The 18,271-nt window shown below is 45.1% G+C and overlaps 2 protein-coding genes across 2 annotated transcripts; one reads left to right on the plus strand and one right to left on the minus strand.

Moving 5' to 3' along the window:
* Nucleotides 1-4,317: 4,317 nt before the first annotated feature.
* Nucleotides 4,318-8,901, minus strand: sec61b (SEC61 translocon subunit beta). Its single transcript, XM_080540727.1, has 4 exons — nucleotides 8,791-8,901; nucleotides 8,013-8,110; nucleotides 6,660-6,767; nucleotides 4,318-4,990 (listed from the first exon to the last, which is right to left on the minus strand). The coding sequence occupies exons 1-4, from the start codon at nucleotides 8,791-8,793 to the stop codon at nucleotides 4,903-4,905; spliced, it is 297 nt and encodes a 98-aa protein (XP_080396853.1). The 5' UTR covers nucleotides 8,794-8,901; the 3' UTR covers nucleotides 4,318-4,902.
* Nucleotides 8,902-9,378: 477 nt separating this feature from the next.
* On the plus strand, nucleotides 9,379-13,370 carry alg2 (ALG2 alpha-1,3/1,6-mannosyltransferase; the record flags this gene model as incomplete). Its single annotated transcript, XM_080541355.1, has 5 exons — nucleotides 9,379-9,395; nucleotides 9,925-10,096; nucleotides 11,756-11,893; nucleotides 12,225-12,392; nucleotides 12,630-13,370. The coding sequence occupies exons 2-5, from the start codon at nucleotides 9,926-9,928 to the stop codon at nucleotides 13,368-13,370; spliced, it is 1,218 nt and encodes a 405-aa protein (XP_080397481.1). The 5' UTR covers nucleotides 9,379-9,395; nucleotide 9,925.
* Nucleotides 13,371-18,271: the final 4,901 nt, after the last annotated feature.

The raw sequence follows: 18,271 nt of genomic DNA on the forward strand, positions 1-18,271 counted from the left end.
GTCAAACTAAGTCCAACTCTCTCAATACATCAATCTCAGGCCATATAGACTGTGCAACTCAGCTCTGTCCATATCTGTGTCAGTGGTTCTCATCTAAATTAGCTGTCTGTATTCTATAAGTAGGTGGTCTCAGTCAGAGAGGCAGTGTATATTAAAGGGCGGAGAAAGGGGAGTGTATATCACTATAATTACATAAACTGTAACAAACTGTAACACCTATGGGTATGGGCTATAGGTTATGCTGCTGAAACTCGTCTGGTGTGGTAGACAAGTATGTTGTACATACCAGTACTCACACTGACACCTGAGAGCTTATTTGCATTTAAGGTTTCTACTATAGAAATTAGGGGTAGGGGTCAGATTGCTAAACGTGCCAGAACAGGGAGGTATATGCTTTATGTTATATGCAAATGCTAACACACCTGCAGGGTCCTTCGAAGACATAGTGTCTATAGAAAGTCATTATACCCTGTGAAAATCTTTACCTTTTGTCACATCACACCCTGGCAATTGAAATAAATGATTATTTTTAATCTGTATGTACACATTATCAAAGTTAAAATAACATTTAAAAAATTCTGGACAATTATTAAAAATGTATTTGTGAAATACCTGGTTAAGTGATCAGCCCCTTAAGTATACCATTTAGAGGTCTGTGCAGACCTGAAATCTCGGCCTGAGGCCCGGCCCAAGCCCGTGGCATTCAGGCCTGGCCCTACCCTACCCGACGAGCTAAGCATTTACCCCGGCCCGAGCCCGAAGCCTATTTTCACGCTTGCTAACACTCTCACTTTTTTAGGGCGGGAATGCTACGTGTGTCTGCGTCAAAGAGTCCCCTCTAGCCTGACCAGCTCAGTGGCCTGGTGGTTAGAGTATCCGCCCTGAGATTGGGAGGTCATGAGTTCAATCCCTGGCTGAGTCATACCCAAGGCCATAAAATGTGACATGTTCTGACTTCACTTTTGAAACATGGAACTGTATTCACATTTCTTGAAAGAAAAGTCAGATCATTACATCAGATCCCGATATGCGGACCAAAGCATTAGAACGTGACACAAATGGTACCCGATGCCTCCCTGCTTGGCACTCAGCATTAAGGTTTGGATTGCGGGTAAGACCCTGCAACATACCAGCGTCATGTCCAGGGGGGTGTACTTGTACATCAAGTGGACACAGCCCCCTAAGGGCCATTAGGCTTGAGAGAACCATCGATTCTCAAGGCCACTTACCTGACATCATTTGTAGTGGTTTGGATTATTTCTGAATAAAACCAGCTGTTTCTTGAGGATTCCACTGCTAGAAGTGCATGTTTCTGCAAAGAATTGACCATGGATGGAAAAGTACTTTCAAAAGGCCTCCGGAATAAAGTTGTAGGTTAGGTGAAGTTAGGTGAAGGCTACAAAAAGATTTTGAAGGCTTTAGCTATCCCTCTGAGTACTGGATGACCGAGCCAGGAAGACATTACATTTACATTTACATTTTTGGCATTTAGCAGACGCCTTATTCCAAAGCGACTTACAATCAATACATTTGAATACTAAGCATGTGAATCAGCAATCCACCATTCGTTGCAGGAAGAGTAATCTAGCTCGGGCCCGGGGCCACTGATAGAAGGAAAAACCTTCTCCCTATCGCCTTCTACTAAATTTTTATTTTTTTTTTTTTTACTGGAGAAACTGAGAAACAGTACAAGGGGGGCAATAGAAGTTCTTAGGGACACAGTAGAGGGGAAAGCGGGTGTCTTTAAGAGACGTAGTGGTGAGGGTCAGAAGACGTCTCAGGAGGAGCAGTTAAGATGTAACCTGAAGAGATGGGTCTTCAGTCTACGATGGAAGATGGGTAGTGACTCTGCCGTTCTGACAGCCGTGGGGAGCTCATTCCACCAGCGGGGAGCCAGTGTTGTGAAGAGACGTGATTGGGCAGCCCGACTGCTGTGTAGAGGAGGTGGGGCCAGTCGGCCAGCCGAGGTGGAGGAGCGGAGTGAGCGGGCAGGGGTTTGGGGGGTTACCATTTCCTTCAGGTAGGCAGGGGCTGTCCCTTTAGCTGCCTGGTATGCAAGCAACAGGGTCTTGAATCTGATGCGAGCTGCTATCGGGAGCCAGTGCAGGGTGCGAAGGAGAGGGGTGACATGCAAGTATTTGGGGAGGTTGAATACAAGCCGGGCAGCAGCATTCTGGATGAGCTGCAGAGGTCTAATGGCTGAAGCGGGGAGCCCAGCCAGGAGTACATTGCAGTAATCCAGGCGGGAAATGACCAGTGCCTGGATCAAGAGTTGCGCTGCCTCTCTGGTAAGGAATGGTCGTATCCTTCTGATGTTGTAGAGGAAGAATCTGCAGGAGCGAGCCGTTGCTGCAATGTTCTCCGCACAGGATAGTCGGTTATCCAGGATCACTCCAAGGTTCTTGGCTGTCAGGGAGGGGGTTACAGTAGAGTTCTCCACTGTGATGGAGAAGTCTTGGAGAGGGCAGGCTTTCCCGGGGATGAAGAGGAGCTCGGTCTTGTTAAGATTGAGCTTGAGATGGTGGTCAGCCATCCAAGTTGAAATGTCAGCGAGACATGCTGAGATACGGGTTGCCAGGTGTACATCAGACGGGGGGAAGGACATTGATCAGAGAAGCTACTAAGAGGCCACTTTGAAGGACTTACAAGTCTTTATGGCTGGGACTGGTCTGTCTGTGCATGTGACAACAATCTCACAAGCTTTACACAAAGCTGGCCTTTTCTGAGAAACCAGAAATCGGCACACTGAGTCTTGTTTGTGCTATGCAAAAACACACCTGGAAGATTCTGTTGCCATGTGAAAAAAGGTTTATGGTCAGACGAGACTATGATTGAACTTTTTGGACTGAACTCCAAGCGCTATGTTTGGCGAAAAACAAACATAGCACACTACCCAAAACACACCATACCTACTGTGAAGCATGGTGGTGGACATATTATGAGGTGGGGATGTTTCTCTTCAGTGGGGACTGGTTAATTGGTCAGGATTGAAGGGGAAAATGGATGCTGCCAAGTACACCGAAATTCTTGAGGAAAACCTGCATCCCTCTGCTAGACAGCTGAAGATGGGCAGGTCATTCACCTTCCAACACGACAACAATCCTAAACATACCGCCAAAAGAACAACACAGTGGCTCAAGGACGGGAAGGTGAATGTCCTTGAGTGGCCAAGTCAGAGGCCTGACTTTAATCCGACAGAAGATCTGTGGATGGACTTGAACAGAGCAGTCCATCGTCACTCACCACGGAATTTGACTGAACTTGAACACTTCTGCAAGGAAGAATGGGCAGATATTCTCCAATCTAGGTGTGCAAGGCTAGTAGAGACATATCCAAACAGATTGATGGCTGTAATTGCAGCTAAAGGAGGCTCTACATAGCATTAAATCAAGTGGCCTGGGGTGGTCCAGTGGTCTAGCACCGCGGTCTACAGTGCACACATATGCCCATGTTGGCATGGGTTCGAATCCGGCCCATGCCCTGCTGACATGCCCTATCTCCTTACTTTCCTGTCTGTCTTCACTGAAACTTCCAATAAATTTAGAAATATGAGTGGGACTGCCCGACTCAGAAAATACAACCCCAAAAAGTTTTCAAAGACTGATGACTTTCCCAACCGTTATTCTTGCTTTTTTAATTTGATAATTTTCAGAACCTTCTGCTTTTTAGTTTGACGTTATAAGGCTAAATTAAATTGTAAAAAATTTTTTTGAATGGGTTTTGATTTCAGGACGTACAACAAATAAAGTAACTATTTCAAAGGGGTATGATGCACTTCTATAGGCACTGTACAACAGACACCCCCCCCAAGATGATAGGCAGTCATTAAAATCCCACAAAGCTTTGCAGTAACCATTATAAACAATCACTTTGAAAGCACATCTTGGAGGGGAGAGAGCAAGAGCGACACACACACACCCAGTGTTTGAATCCTTTTATTGTACAATAACACAATTACATTTTTGTACAAATTATGTTTACAAAAAAAAAAAAAAGATCGAATTCAGGCTGGAAAGACAGATGTTTGCTGGGGCCTGATATTAGTGAAGATGTCCATGAGGAGTCCCAGCACTGAGCCAGCACATACACACAGTACTGCTGCCAAACAATGGCTGCATCTCAACAGCATACAGTGACTTCCAATTAGGGATGCTCCGATTTATCGGCCACCGATTTAAATCGGCCGATTTCACTCCAAATGACTCGATCGGTGATCGGCAAGAATGGCCGATCGCAAAAACCGATTTTTATTTTATTTTATTTTTTTTTCCTTTTCCTGGGGAACACAGATAACTGAACAGAAAACATAGGAGGACGTAACAGTATGTAAACCATGAAGGCCACGTTTATGATGTCTTTTATACAGCCATATCGACTGACTTGGGCTTCAGGCCCTAACTGGGTGATAGGCCAGACCTTTACTATGCCATAAAAATGGGTCTGCGTTTGCTTGGTGCCTAATGGATCAAAACTTTTGTCTAAAAAGCAAAAAATATGTAGGCTATCCAGTCAGTAGGCCTACAGTTATGTACTTTTTAAAAAATCGGTATCGGTATCGGTTGATCTTGAGGAAAAAAATCGGTGATCGGTATCGGCCCCAAAAATCCAGATCGGAGCATCCCTACTTCCAATCCTTCATCCTAATGCGACTGGTGAAACCCTCCTGTTGGATATGCTACTCTGACTAGACTGTCCAGTTGTTTCACATCAGCGCAGGTGAAGCTAGGCTAATGAGAGACCTGCGTACACAGTAAAAAAAAACACTGTTGTGGGCCATCTCTTGACAGAGAAATGAGAGAACAGAGGGGCTGAATCTGGGAGTGCTGGGGACGGGGGACTTCATGGTTTGTTTGGTCCAGGTCCGATGTGTTAAGTTAGAGGAGGCGTGTCTGAAGTCAGGGTTTAAGAGCGGGTGTACTTCCCCCAGATGTGCAGCATGAAGACAGACGCGATGAAGAGGAGGCTCATCACCAACACTGGCACTGGCCCACTAGAGGGAGAGAGAGAGAGAGAGAGAGAGAGAGAGAGAGAGAGAGAGAGACAGAGAGACAGAGAGACAGAGAGACAGAGAGAGAGACAGAGAGACAGAGAGACAGAGAGAGAGAGAGAGAGAGAGAGACAGAGAGAGAGAGAGAGAGAGAGACAGAGAGAGAGAGAGAGAGAGAGAGAGAGAGAGAGAGAGACGTTAACATTACTACAGTTAGTAATAGTACTGTAGAGAGACAGAGTGATAGCCAATCAACCAATATATGCAAGAGCCTGGAGCACTGCACTCCTGTTCTCTACACAGGATTATAATTATTAGCACCAGTCAGTGTTATTAACATGCTTATTAACACAGTGGTCCTAGGGATGGAGTGGTTGTGTGTTCAGGGCAAAGTAGTTGCCTTCATTGAAGAGGGTTTGATGAAAGGAGAGACTCATCCCTGAAGGAGGTGTGTGTGTGTGTGTCGGGTGATGGGGAGGTGGGGCATTGCTAAGCAGGCACGTTGCCATGCCAACCATCGCCCCCCCGTCCCTCCCCCTCCATCTGAAGGCTGTAATTGAGTTGACCTTTCAGCGTGGATACTTTAATGAAGCTTGGAGATCGGCGTCTAACGTAGGAACACACGCACACGCTCGATACACACCACCGTGTGTCTGTCCATCTTCAACTGTATGTGTACTATACGATGGACAGCTGTGAAGGCAGAGCAAGTCTCACAGTGACTGTGGGTGGTCAGACGGTCAGACAGTCGGTGCGCGTTCACAATCTCATTGGAGAAGACATGAGAGCTGAACTGACTGACTGAAGACAGCAGTCTGAATCTAACATGACCCTCGTATCAAGCATTTAAAAGGAAAGTACCAGTGTATGGTGGACATTCCTTATAGCCTTGCTTGTATAAATCCAATGCTTTTAAATGCAATGGGAGTGAATGAGGGTTGATTCACTTTAGGCAGAAGGGTAAAGAAGATTGGACCACAGCCTCTGTGTCTGTGGGAGGGGAGGTGCAGGGGATGTGTGCGCACACACACACACACACACACACACACACACACACACACACACACATACACACACACACACACACACACCACACACACCACACCCTGGGGGGTGATCAGCGGGTCAGAGATTATATGTTCTGCTACAGAGGCCCCAGAGCCCAATTTCCTGCCATTAAACATTCATGCACTTCCTCATAAACACTAACTCCCTAAGAAAGGCTTTGTGTCTCTGTGTGTGTGTGTGTGTGTGTGTGTGTGTGTGTGTGTGTGTGTGTGTGTATGCATGAGTATGTATGTGAACGTAAGAGTGCTAGTGTAGGGGCGCTTAGGTGGCGTAGCAGGTTAAGCTTTGACCATGTAACCGCAGGGTCCCCGGTTCGATTCTGGCCGGGGACATATCCTGCATGTCATCCCTCCTCTCTCTCTCACCCATCCTTCCTGTCTAAATCTCTACTATATCTGTCAATAAAAATGAAAAATATGAGTGGGACTGCCCCACTCAAAAAAAAAAAAAAAAAGAGTGCTAGTGTAAATATGCTTTTAAATGTACAGTATGTGAGAGTTTGTGTGTATCCTCCACACCCATGCACATGAATCAGTGATTGCTTCTCTGTGTGTGTTTGTGTGTGTGTGTGTGTGTGTGTGTGTGTGTGTGTGTGCACACTTACACTTTGAGTCCTGGCGAGTCCTCAGTGTAGAAGCGCCACATGCCCCCTGTGCCCCCCGCTGATGCTGTGGTCCTGCCGGCGCTGCGTGTGCCACTGCTGGTTGCTTTCCTATGAAACACATACGAGACAATCCCGCTGAATTAGAACATCATATCATCACACACACCAAGATATACAAGATTACTGTAAGCCATTTCTCTCCGACACAACTGCGGGAAAGAGTTCTGAATACCTTCACAGCGTTGAAAAGTACATGGAGAAAAAAAAGTCAAGACAATCTCCTGGCCCTTGAACAAACTGATTGTGTATGGTTCTAACCTAAACCATTACTTCTGAGTTACAATGCATGTGATGCATGACCAATGACAGAGGCAACAAGGCCCTCTGAGAGTTAGGTCACACTACCGTACATAACTATGTCTGCAGCAGTTAATGAGATGAGGTGATTCATATCTGGTTTACTCATCAAATGAGATTAAATGGGGGGTAAATGAGGTAATCAGGGATGTAATGGTAGATGGGTGATGAGTTGATACTGAGGCTCTGATTACACAGTGATGAAGCCTAAAGCACCCACATTTATTCTACTCTAATCTAGCCCTGGCACATAACAGTACAGTAGTACAGGGCCATCTAAAGGCCATCTAAAGACCATCTCTCAATCTACCATGTTCTCTCATCAGACGGGGGGGGGGGGCGACACACACCAAATTATCATTTATCAATTGCAAATTTAGGTTCTAATTTGGAGGGGGTGGATATGGATATGGGTAAGGATTCTGTGAGTGTGAGTGTGAGTGTGAGTGTGAGTGTGAGTGTGAGTGTGAGTGTGAGTGTGAGTGTGTGTGTGTGTGTGTGTGTGTGTGTGACTGACAATGGAACCCACATTTTAAGGAAAATCTGTGCCTGTACGTGTGAGTGTATCCACCTCTATCTGACAGCGGAGCATGTTTCTAGGGAAGTGTGTGTTTGTACGTCTATCTGACTATGGAGCCTGCTTTTAGGGGACTGAATATTGATTGATTGATTGATTGATTGAAAACCTTTATTGTCCCCAATGGGGAAATTTTGTTGTCAAACAGCTCAGTTAGGGCAGAAAACATTCAGTACAGAAAACAGAAAAACATTCAATAAAAAACATAAAACAGTGCAGGCTCAATAAGTAAAAAGTTCCAAAAGTTCCATCTCCAGGTCTCCCCCACCCTGCAGGGCCTGGTTGTAGAGTCGGAGTGCAGCTGGAATAAAGGACTGTCCAAATCTTTTTGTACTTTGACGGGATATATGTTTGTGTGTGTGACTATGCATGACAGTGGAGTCTGTTGTTTTGGGGGTGAGGAGGTAGTGTATGTGTACCTCTGTCTGACAGTGGAGCCTGCCGCACGAGGGGCCACTGTCTTGCTGGGAGAGCGGCTGCCGGCCCCTACATTAGTGGCACTTGCTGCTGGTCCAGGCTGAGGGAGAGAGAGAGAGCAGAGTTACACACAAACACACAAATATAGCACACAGGCCTACCTAAAAAAATACTCTTTAAGAAAATTAGAGCATGGTAAGCAATAAACATACTTAACAAAACAATTGCATAACATAATTCCGTTACAGCTTAACTCAACCTGGTCCTCCTGCACCGTTAGACGTGACGTGACATTAAATCACCAGTAATAGCTTAGTAACAACCACACAAGAACAGTTGCTAGACATCTTATATGACTTATCATTGTTTGTTTATGGCAATCATTGCATGTCTAAATCTGGACACATTACACAGAGTTGTTGATTGGTTTGGATGAATGAGAAATAGCCACGTCTACAATGACACTGTGATCAGCTAGCCCAGAGAGTTCTCTTGAGCCAGCCTAGCTCAGCTTTTACAGCTGCTATCTATCTGCCACCTCACGATATCACGTGTTAGACTATAAAGATCACATCAGCAATAGTAGCTGATTGTAACTTATATACTTATATACCAGTGATCAGACTTCAGAGAAATGGTGGTGTTTCATTTGACAGACTTGCGACTCCACAGCTACTAGTAGTTAGCTAGCTAGCTAGTAGACATGACAACTTGAACAGCGAACATCTCTGTTGAATGAAAGAGCAGGTTATTATCAAACAACACAGAGAAGAAACTCACCATTTTAAGTTGTTGTTGTTGCAATTTCGGCTGAATAAGAAAACTCAAACGTTTCTCTTACACGATGTCCACGTCAGATCAACCAGCCACCCAGAGAGAGAAATCACACAACTTCCAGAAGGGATCACAGATGGATGACGCTTGACTAAAAGGACACGACTGCACAACAGAAGACCAAGATTAGGTGACCGAAGATAAGCCTGAATTAAAAGAGTCCTTTAACGAAAATCTAATGTACTAAGCGTACTAAGAGTCGTATACAACTCTATATTTCGTACGTTTTTACCAAATTAATGACATAAAAATACTATTTTCATTTAGCTAGCACATTTCATATTTTATTTTTTAGATAAATATGTCAGGCAAGTAAATGGACAGACGTACCGAACGAGTTGACGTGTCTCACACAGGAAGCAAGTGGTGGAATCTGACGCCATTGTGGCTCATGATCAGGGGGACGGACTCGCTCGTTTGAATGGAACATTTGAGCCAACATGGTGGTTAAGAACGTACAGTTTCCATGCAAAGCGTGTGTGTTTCATCTGAGTCTTATGACCAGTGGCTTCCCGGTTTGGACAGTGCGCATTATCAAGGAGTGAAAGCAGGTAAACTGTATGACAGGCAATGTCCACACTATTTAAAAAACAATATTCTATATATAATTTGTGCTGTCAAATTCCATTAGTTAGGTCAAAACCTTATTTAATGGGGTAGAACTTTGCGTGTAGATAAACATATTTAAAATACAATGTACTAATGTCAATTGTTTTGAACTTGGAATATGTTACGTCAGCTAACGTTTATAGCCCCTTTAGAATAACGAGCCACGTGGGCACTGTTGATGCACCTGTCAAACTATCATCACCTACTACTAGCACCTCCTGAGTGTGGGGCACTCTGTTGGTCTGTTTTCAGTCAAGGCTATGACAATATGATAAGAAAATATCACAATAATGTTAATAATGTGCATTGTGTTAAGGTAGCCTAGCCTCCCTGTATGTGAACATCAGCCTCTTTGTACCAAGATGTCTGGACCTTTATGGCACTGGAGAAATTGCACTCCAATAGTCATGTGTTATAAGATGGTGATTGTGGTGTATTAAAGTTTGTGGGTGTTGTTGTTGTCGTCCCTAGGATGGTGCGGGTGGTGTTTCTCCATCCAGACCTGGGTATAGGCGGAGCAGAGCGGTTGGTGGTGGATGCAGCTGTGGCGCTGAGGTCTCGAGGCTGCAGTGTTCAGATCTGGACAGCCCACCACGACCCTACACACTGCTTCTCTGAGACTCTGGACCCAGACCTACCTGTGGTGAGTATGTATCTACAGTCATGGCCAAAAACATTGCCACCCCCTGCACTTCTGTCAGATAATGCACCACTTCTCCCAGAACATTGTTGCAATTACAAACGCTTTGATTGGTATTCACATGTTTATTTCTATTGTTTGTCATGAAAGAACCCCCCCCCCCCTGATATCATTCCACATAGAACAAAAATGCTACTTAATATTTGGTAGTACACCCATTGGAAAAAAATAATTGAAATAAATCGCTTCCTGTAACCCTGAATGAGTTTCTTACACCTCTCTACTGGAATTTTTTGACCACTCTTCTTTTGCCTACTGCTCCAGGTCTCTCACATTTGAAGAGTTCCTTCTCTCAACTGCTGTTTTTGAGATAACTCCACAGGTGTGCTATGGGATTTAGATCTGAACTCATTGCTGACCACTTCAGAACTCTCCAGCGCTTTGTCATTCTGGGTGCTTTTTGAAGTATGCTTCGGGTCATTGTCCTGCTGGAAGACCAATGACCTCTGACGGAGACCCAGCTTGACACTGGGCCCTACTGTACATTGCACCCCAAAATTCCTTGGTAGTCTTCAGATTTCATGATGCCATGCACACAGTCAAGGCATCCGGGGGCCAGAAGAAGAAGCAAAGCAACCCCAAAATATCTGTGAACCTCCGCCATGTTTGACTGTAGGGACCGTGTTCTTTTCTTTGAAGGCCTCATTTTGTTTTCTGTAAACAGTACAATATGTACTTTACCAAAAAGCTCTATTTTGGTCTCATCTGTTCACAAGACGTTCTCCCAGAATTATTTTGGCTTCCCCAGGTAAGTTTAGGCAAACTCCAGTCTGGCTTTTTTAATGTCTCTGTCAGCAGTGGGGGTCCTCCTGGGTCTCCTACTATAGTGTCCCAATTCATTCAGATGGCGATGGATAGTACGAGCTGACACTGTTGTACCCTGCGTCTGCAGGTCAGCTTGAATTTGTTTGGAAGTTGATCAAGGTTTTTTTATCCACCATTCAAACAATCCTTCTTTGCAATTTTTCTCTTCCGTCCACGTCCAGGGAGGTTAGCGACAGTGTTATGGGCTGTAAACTTCTTGATGACGTTGCGCACTGTGGACACAGGAACATTAACATCTCTGGAGATGAACTTGAGACTGTTCATGCTTTTCCACAATTTTGGTTCTCAAATCCTGAGACAATTCTTCTTTCTTCTTTCTTTTCTCCATGCTCAGTGTGGTACACACTCACAAAGAAGGTTGAGTCAACTTTTCTCCTTTTTAAATGGTAGCGTGTGATTTCTATATTGCCAGCACCACAGGTGAGTTTAAATACAAATTAAAGGAGCATTTACATCCTTAAAAAACAAATATTTCTTCCAATGTTGAATACTTTTGTCCAGTCCATTTTTGGAGATCTGTGTGGAATTATATCAGATTTGGCTTCTTTTCTCCGTTTTTTTGTGTTGTTCCAGTGCAAACAAAAGAGATAAACATGTGAATACCAAAGCATTTGTAATTAAAAAATCTTCTGGGAGAAGTGGTGCATTATCTGACAGTGTAAGTGGCGAAGTGCCAATATTTTTGTCCATAGTACGTAGCGAGACACCTGGCACTCATTTGTACTTCCTGTCCCGTTCATGAGGTGTCTAACCCTGGCTTGTCTCGTCCTACCGAAGGTGTGTGTGGGTGACTGGTTGCCCACCAGTGTGTTTGGGTACCTCCATGCCCTGTGTGCTTACCTGAGGATGGCCTACGTGGCTCTCTACCTGGTGTTCCTAAGTGGGGTGGAGTACGACATGGTCTTCTGTGACCAGGTGAGACTCCTCCCACCCCTCCCTTCTTCCTTACCATAATTTTCTTCTTTATATTTTCACTTCTCTACCTCTGTCATGTTCACTGTCTTTCTTTGACATGATTCTGTTGGACATGATTCTCATACTCATACTGCTCTCTCTCTCTCTCTCTCTCTCTCTCTCTCTCTCTCTCTCTCTCTCTCTCTCTCTCTCTCTCTCTCTCTCTCTCTCTCTCTCTCTCTCTCTCTCTCTCTCTCTCTCTCTCTCTCTCTCTCTCTCTCTCTCTCTCTCTCTCTCTCTCTCTCTCTCTCTCTCTCCTCTCTCTCTCTCTTTGTATGTACTCTCTCCCCAGGTGTCAGTGTGTATCCCGATGCTGAGGTTGTCCCGTCGCAGGAAGAAGGTTCTGTTCTACTGTCACTTCCCAGACCAGCTCCTGACCCAGAGGAACTCTGTTCTGAAGAGGCTTTACCGCGCTCCAATAGACTGGCTGGAGGAACGCACCACTGGCATGGCTGATATGGTACGGGGGGGACGGACGACAAACAAAGATTATGTCATAATAACAGACTAAGAAGTACGCAAGAGAGCTGCAACCAGTTCCATTCAGTCCCCAGTGCTGATAGATAGATAGATATATAGAATAATAGGTAGGCAGGTTCATTAAAACACACAGCATTCAGTATACTTACTTGCATACATAAATGAAGAATGCAATAAAGACCTCAATATCACTGATAAGTCCTTTGTTTCCTTCCAGGTGCTGGTGAACAGTTGTTTTACAGCGGGGGTCTTCAGGGAGACCTTCCGTCGTCTTGGAGGAGTCCAGATCGACGTCCTCTACCCCTCACTCAACACACACACCTTTGACCAAGCCCCCATAGAAGACCAGGGTCTGGAAGGGCTGCTGCCTGAGGGCACGTCTTGTATGTTCCTGTCGCTGAACCGCTACGAGCGTAAGAAGAACCTGGGTCTGGCCCTGGAGAGTCTCGCTGCCCTGAGGGCTGACCTGCCGTCAGGCCAGAAGACAGGGCTCCACTTGGTGGTGGCGGGCGGGTACGACGAACGAGTCACTGAGAACGTGCAGCACTACAGTGAGCTGAAGGAGCTAACTAAACAACGAGGTTTGGAGGACTGCGTCACCTTCCTGCGCTCTCCCTCGGATGCCCTCAAGGTGGCGCTGCTGCGTGCCAGTGCAGCGGTGCTGTATACGCCCAGCAGAGAACATTTTGGGATAGTCCCAGTGGAGGCCATGTACTGCTCCTGTCCCGTTATAGCGGTGAACTCTGGGGGTCCACTGGAGAGTGTGGGGGATGGGGAGACGGGGTTCCTGTGTGAGCCCACAGCGGAAGCCTTCTCCAAGGCCATGGAGAAGCTGGTCCAAGACCCTAAGATCCGCAGGGACATGGGACAAGCAGGGAGGAGGAGGGTGCAAGAGAAGTTCTCCCTGGAGGCCTTCTCAGACCAGCTGCACGGGTACATCCTCAGGCTGACCCAGTGACACTATCACTGGGGCTGTGGCTGGAGTTGGGGTGGGGTATGGGGCTGGGGAAGCAGAGAGGCTCTGATTAGAAGTTGCCATTTGGTGCAGATGTAGGATCAGCTTACCCTCCTTAACATTCTTTACCTTTACCAATAAGGGGGGGGGGGGGGGCAGCAGAGCATAGATCAACAGCATACAGAGGTAACTTCATGTTACTGAGGATAGGAGGGTATCTATGGAGGGACAGAGATGCAGCTGGGTGCATAGTGGGTTATGGAAGGGTGTTATTTGGGGGCATGGAAGGGAATGCTCGGGACTCTGCGGACAATTAGTCAGCATTCCCCAGGAGGGGTTGCTGAGGGAAGGAGGGACGGAATCTCAGCCCTAATTAAAGAAAAGAGTAACGAGTTTACCAGTCTTGCCCCTGGCCTCCCGGAACAATACCAGCACCAACCCTCTGGGACTGGGAGTGTGTGTGTGTGTGTGTGTAAGGGAGTATGTGTGTTCCACCTAGCGTCATTAGATGGTCCACAGCCACAAATCGATAAGCAGGATGTTTGACACTTCCTCTGTTCTCTCAGAGCTTTGTTCACTTTTCACAAAGAGAGAATGTTGGCCTGTACACGGGTCTATAGCTGTGTGGGGGGGGGGGGTTATTGGGAGATGATAAGAGTGTATGGGTGATTAGGGGTCTAGCCGCTGGAGTGTGTATGGGTTATTAGGAGTGTGTATAAAGTAGAAGGTCATGTGTCTGGCTTTCTGTGGGGTTCCTCAGACGACCTCTCTGGCCCTCCTACAGTATAGACATGCTGTTATTGACATTCACGAAGCCTCAATAAACAAGAGGACAAAATAGTTTCCTAACTGCCTGTTTTGTTGTGACATTTTTGGTTCTGCTTTATTGTTGGGTCACAGGACTGTGTGTTTGTGTGCATGTGTTTGTTTTACATTTACATTTTTGGCATTTAGCAGACGCCTTATTCCAAAGCGACTTACAATCAATACATTTGAATACTAAGCATGTGAATCAGCAATCCACCATTCGTTGCAGGAAGAGTAATCTAGCTCGGGCCCGGGGCCACTGATAGAAGGAAAAACCTTCTCCCTATCGCCTTCTACTAATTTTTTTTATTTTTTTTTACTGGAGAAACTGAGAAACAGTACAAGGGGGGCAATAGAAGTTCTTAGGGACTCAGTAGAGGGGAAAGCGGGTGTCTTTAGGAGACGCAGTGCTGAGAGGCAGAAGATTTCTCAGGAATTTTGGAAGTTTGTTTGTGGGTGAGTTCTTTTCAGTGACCATACTGATGTCCGTTTATCACAGATTCTCAAGCTTTCAGGGTAACTAACTTCATCATATGAATGATTGACACACCAGCTATACATTACAGTGAATCGGGGCAGTGCAGCGGGTAACAAGGCCGCAGTAAGTAAAAACAGTAAAGACTGAGAACACCGCACTTCACCATTACACTTGGGTTGTCGTCTGAAGACTCTTTCTCTCTCAACGTCTCCGCAGTCCACCCCTCCCCCTCCCCCCCCCCCCCCGTCTGTGCCCTGTGGTGGCTCAGTTATTGAGATCACTGTGTGTCTGAGCCGCAGTGATAACCAGTACCCAGGTGCCACCGGCGGACAGTGTTAATTAATTAATGAGACCGCAGGGTTGTTTTTCTAATTCCACTGAACCAGGGAGTGGGGAGATATGGGGCAGTGGTAGAGAGATGTTTAGGTGTGTGTGTGTGTGTGTGTGTTATGGTTGTATATTTGTCTTGTTGGCAGTTTGGGAGCGTGTCCCCTCGTTAGTGGAATATTAAATATGAATTGCGTATTTTTACCCCTTGCGCTCTGGCTCTTAATCATATGTTCTGATTGGATGTTAATCATGGGCTAAATGGAGCTGATGAGCAAATCACAGTCACATAAATCAGCAGACACCCTGCACCAGCACACACTGTAACCAGGTCATGGACCCACTGCTCTGGAACCCTGGGAGAACACACTAGTAAACACATAAGGCAGAGAGCAGGGGAGACACCAATTCAGACCTGCACTCAGAAAATGCACTGTGTGAATGTATTGTTTTTATTGTTTAATGTTACGTAATGTTACCATCCATTCTGATGTGACACTTAGCCCTGAAATGAAATTCCTTCAATTCCTTTGAGAATTTAATTTGGAGAAAGTGAATAGTGTGCAACGGACGATGACATGATTGTCTAATTAGTCTCGTATGAATGTACACTCACAGAACACTTTATTAGGAACACTAATATATATACACTAATATAGGGTATAGGGCCTCACTTTGCTCTCAAAACAGCCTCAATTCTTCGTGGCATTGATTCCACAAGATGTTGGAAACATGGGCGCTTAGGTGGCGTAGCGGGTTAAGCGTTGACCATGTAACCGCAGGGTCTCCGGTTCGATTCCGGCATGTCATCCCTCCTCTTTCTCTCTCACCCATCCTTCCTGTCTAAATCTCTACTGTATCTGTCAATAAAATGCCAATCCCAAACATGTTCTATTCGATTCAGATCCGGTGACTCGGAGACTGGGAAGGCCACTGAAGAACACTGAACTCATTGTCATGTTCATGTTCGTGCAACCAGTTTGAGAGGACTTTTGCTTTGTGACACAGTGTATTATCATGCTGGAAGTAGCTATTACAAGATGGGTACATTGTGGCCATGAAGGGATGAAACAATGGTCAGAAACAATATTCAAATAGGCTGTGGCATTCAAGCGATGATTGATTGGTATTACTGGGCCCAAAGTGTGCCAAGAAAACATTTTCCACACCATTACACCACACATAAATGAGAAGGTGTACAGGCGTCCCTAATAAAGTGTTCAGTGAGTGTATAGTATGTTATGTGGAGGATGTATGTATTGTATTTGCGGTGCTGATTTGCTCCTAGCCATCTAGACTGCCCCTAAGGGAATTAATAAAGTATTCTAGAATGCAAATGTAAAGGGTTAACACACAGAGAGGAGAGAGCGCTACAGTTGTGAGTGTAGTGAATGATAGATTATCTTTAAACAAAGCAAATCTGCATTTGTATTCATAACCCATCTTTTAACCCTGTTTTACATGGAACATGTTAACAAATTATGGATTTCACATTTTACTGCTCCTATAAAGTATTCAAATATATTAGCATATACCTCGTAACTGTTAAAACTGCAGAGCCTTCAGAGACACTCGCACACAAACACGCACGCACACACACAAACATAAACTTGGGAGGAGTGATTTACTCTGTCTACATAAAATAACATTCTCTCAGGGAGATTAGAATAAAGCTATCAATAATGTGTGATTGTGGGGTGTTATAGATAGCATCTATAAAATGTGTTTATGGCCTTGGAAAAAGAAACATTACAGTATATGACTGTAGGCGGATTTGGTGGGGCCCGCTATATGATTTAAATGTCTTTAAATGTGGCTGAGACAAAGATAGTGGTCGTCTGATCATCCATTGTGAATGGGGATCAATGGCCCCCTCTCTCAGCCCAGAACACCTATTTACACTGGCGGACTCAGGGGGGGGCAGGGGGGGCGACCGCCCCTCCTGGTGCCCCCACGGTTGAAAAACGTCTCTCTTAAGTGCCCTTTTGAGTGGCGAAAATTAGAGGATGTGCCCTATTGGTGCCCCTCCAACGGTCTAAACTTGACCATGTGCACTGATGGGGTCCCATGTTGTGCAGTAGGTGCCCTTTTTTTCTTTTCGCCCCCCCTGCCCTTCAAACAGCCTGAGTCCGCCACTGCTATTTACACTTGACTGAGCACGCCTGGCGGACGAGGATATCACACCTGTTGTCAATTCCTTTGCTAATGTAATGTACAGTGGCTTCAGAAAGTATTCAGTCCATTTCACTTTTTCCGCATTTTGTTGTGTTATAGACTCAATTGAAAATGTATGACATTTATTTTGTTTGCCATCAATCCACACACAATACCCCCATAGTGACAAAGCAAAATCAAGTTTTTAGAAATGTCAACAAATGTATTCAAATTTAAATATAATAATACTATTATAAATAATTGTAATACATCTGCAAACATTTAAAAAGTGTTTTCACTTTGTCATTATGAGGTATTGTGTGTGGATTGAAGTTATGAGTTAAGTTATTTTCCATTTAAAATGTAGTCTATAACACAACAAAATGTGGAAAAAGTGAAGGGGTCTGAATACTTTCCGAAGCTGCCGTATAGAGTAGTATAGGCCAACAGGCCTCTCTCATCAATGTCTCTGATGTCCTGTTGTTGGGATGGTGTGGTGCTAACAACACGTAGAGTCAAGTTCTCGGCTTCAGGCATTGGACCAAGCGTAAACTCCTTACAGCTCATTGTAACTTGAGAGCATGGAGGTAGCATTTTGGGTATTCTTAATGGAATCTAGGATGTCACACACGGATGAGCAAATCATTATCAATCATTATTAACCACAAAATGTATTTTGGAGTCAGATATAACATAATGTTATACCGTGTGCCAGTGTGGTGACCACTTGTGTAGAGTCCACTTTATCATGTCCATAATCGTCTGACGTTGTACAGTAAATACATGTATGTCTTTATTTTTAACTCGCTATGGGTCCTAACTAAAAACAAGTTTTCGAGACACACATCAAATACTGAAGGGAGAATGGAGGAGTTGTTGGAACCAAACTGGATGTGGAAAATTGACATTTTGATGGACCACCTTATCCAACTGTGTTCTATTTTCCAAAGCCAAATGTTAACTCTGCTCATCTCCTCCATCACATGATTCTCTCTCTTTTCTCTCTCTGGATGTCAGGGCATTACTGGGGTGGTGTGTGTGTGTGTGTGTGTGTGTGTGTGTGTGTGATTGTTCCCTTGTGGTGATATCAGAAGAGGTTGCCCTGCAGCCTGACACACATTCGCTTGCACGCACACAC

The sequence above is a fragment of the Nansenia antarctica genome (assembly GCF_963989245.1).
Source record: "Nansenia antarctica genome assembly, chromosome: 10".
Taxonomy (NCBI): domain Eukaryota; kingdom Metazoa; phylum Chordata; class Actinopteri; order Argentiniformes; family Microstomatidae; genus Nansenia; species Nansenia antarctica.

What these genes read in the sequence shown, in the direction of transcription:
- sec61b (XM_080540727.1), bottom strand. An exon ending in GGCTCCACTGTCAGACAGAG is followed by an intron (nt 6,768 to 8,012) that starts GTACACATACAC and finishes TGTGTTTCATAG; the next exon opens with GAAAGCAACCAGCAGTGGCA. An exon ending in GACTCGCCAGGACTCAAAGT is followed by an intron (nt 4,991 to 6,659) that starts GTAAGTGTGCAC and finishes CTCTCCCTCTAG; the next exon opens with TGGGCCAGTGCCAGTGTTGG.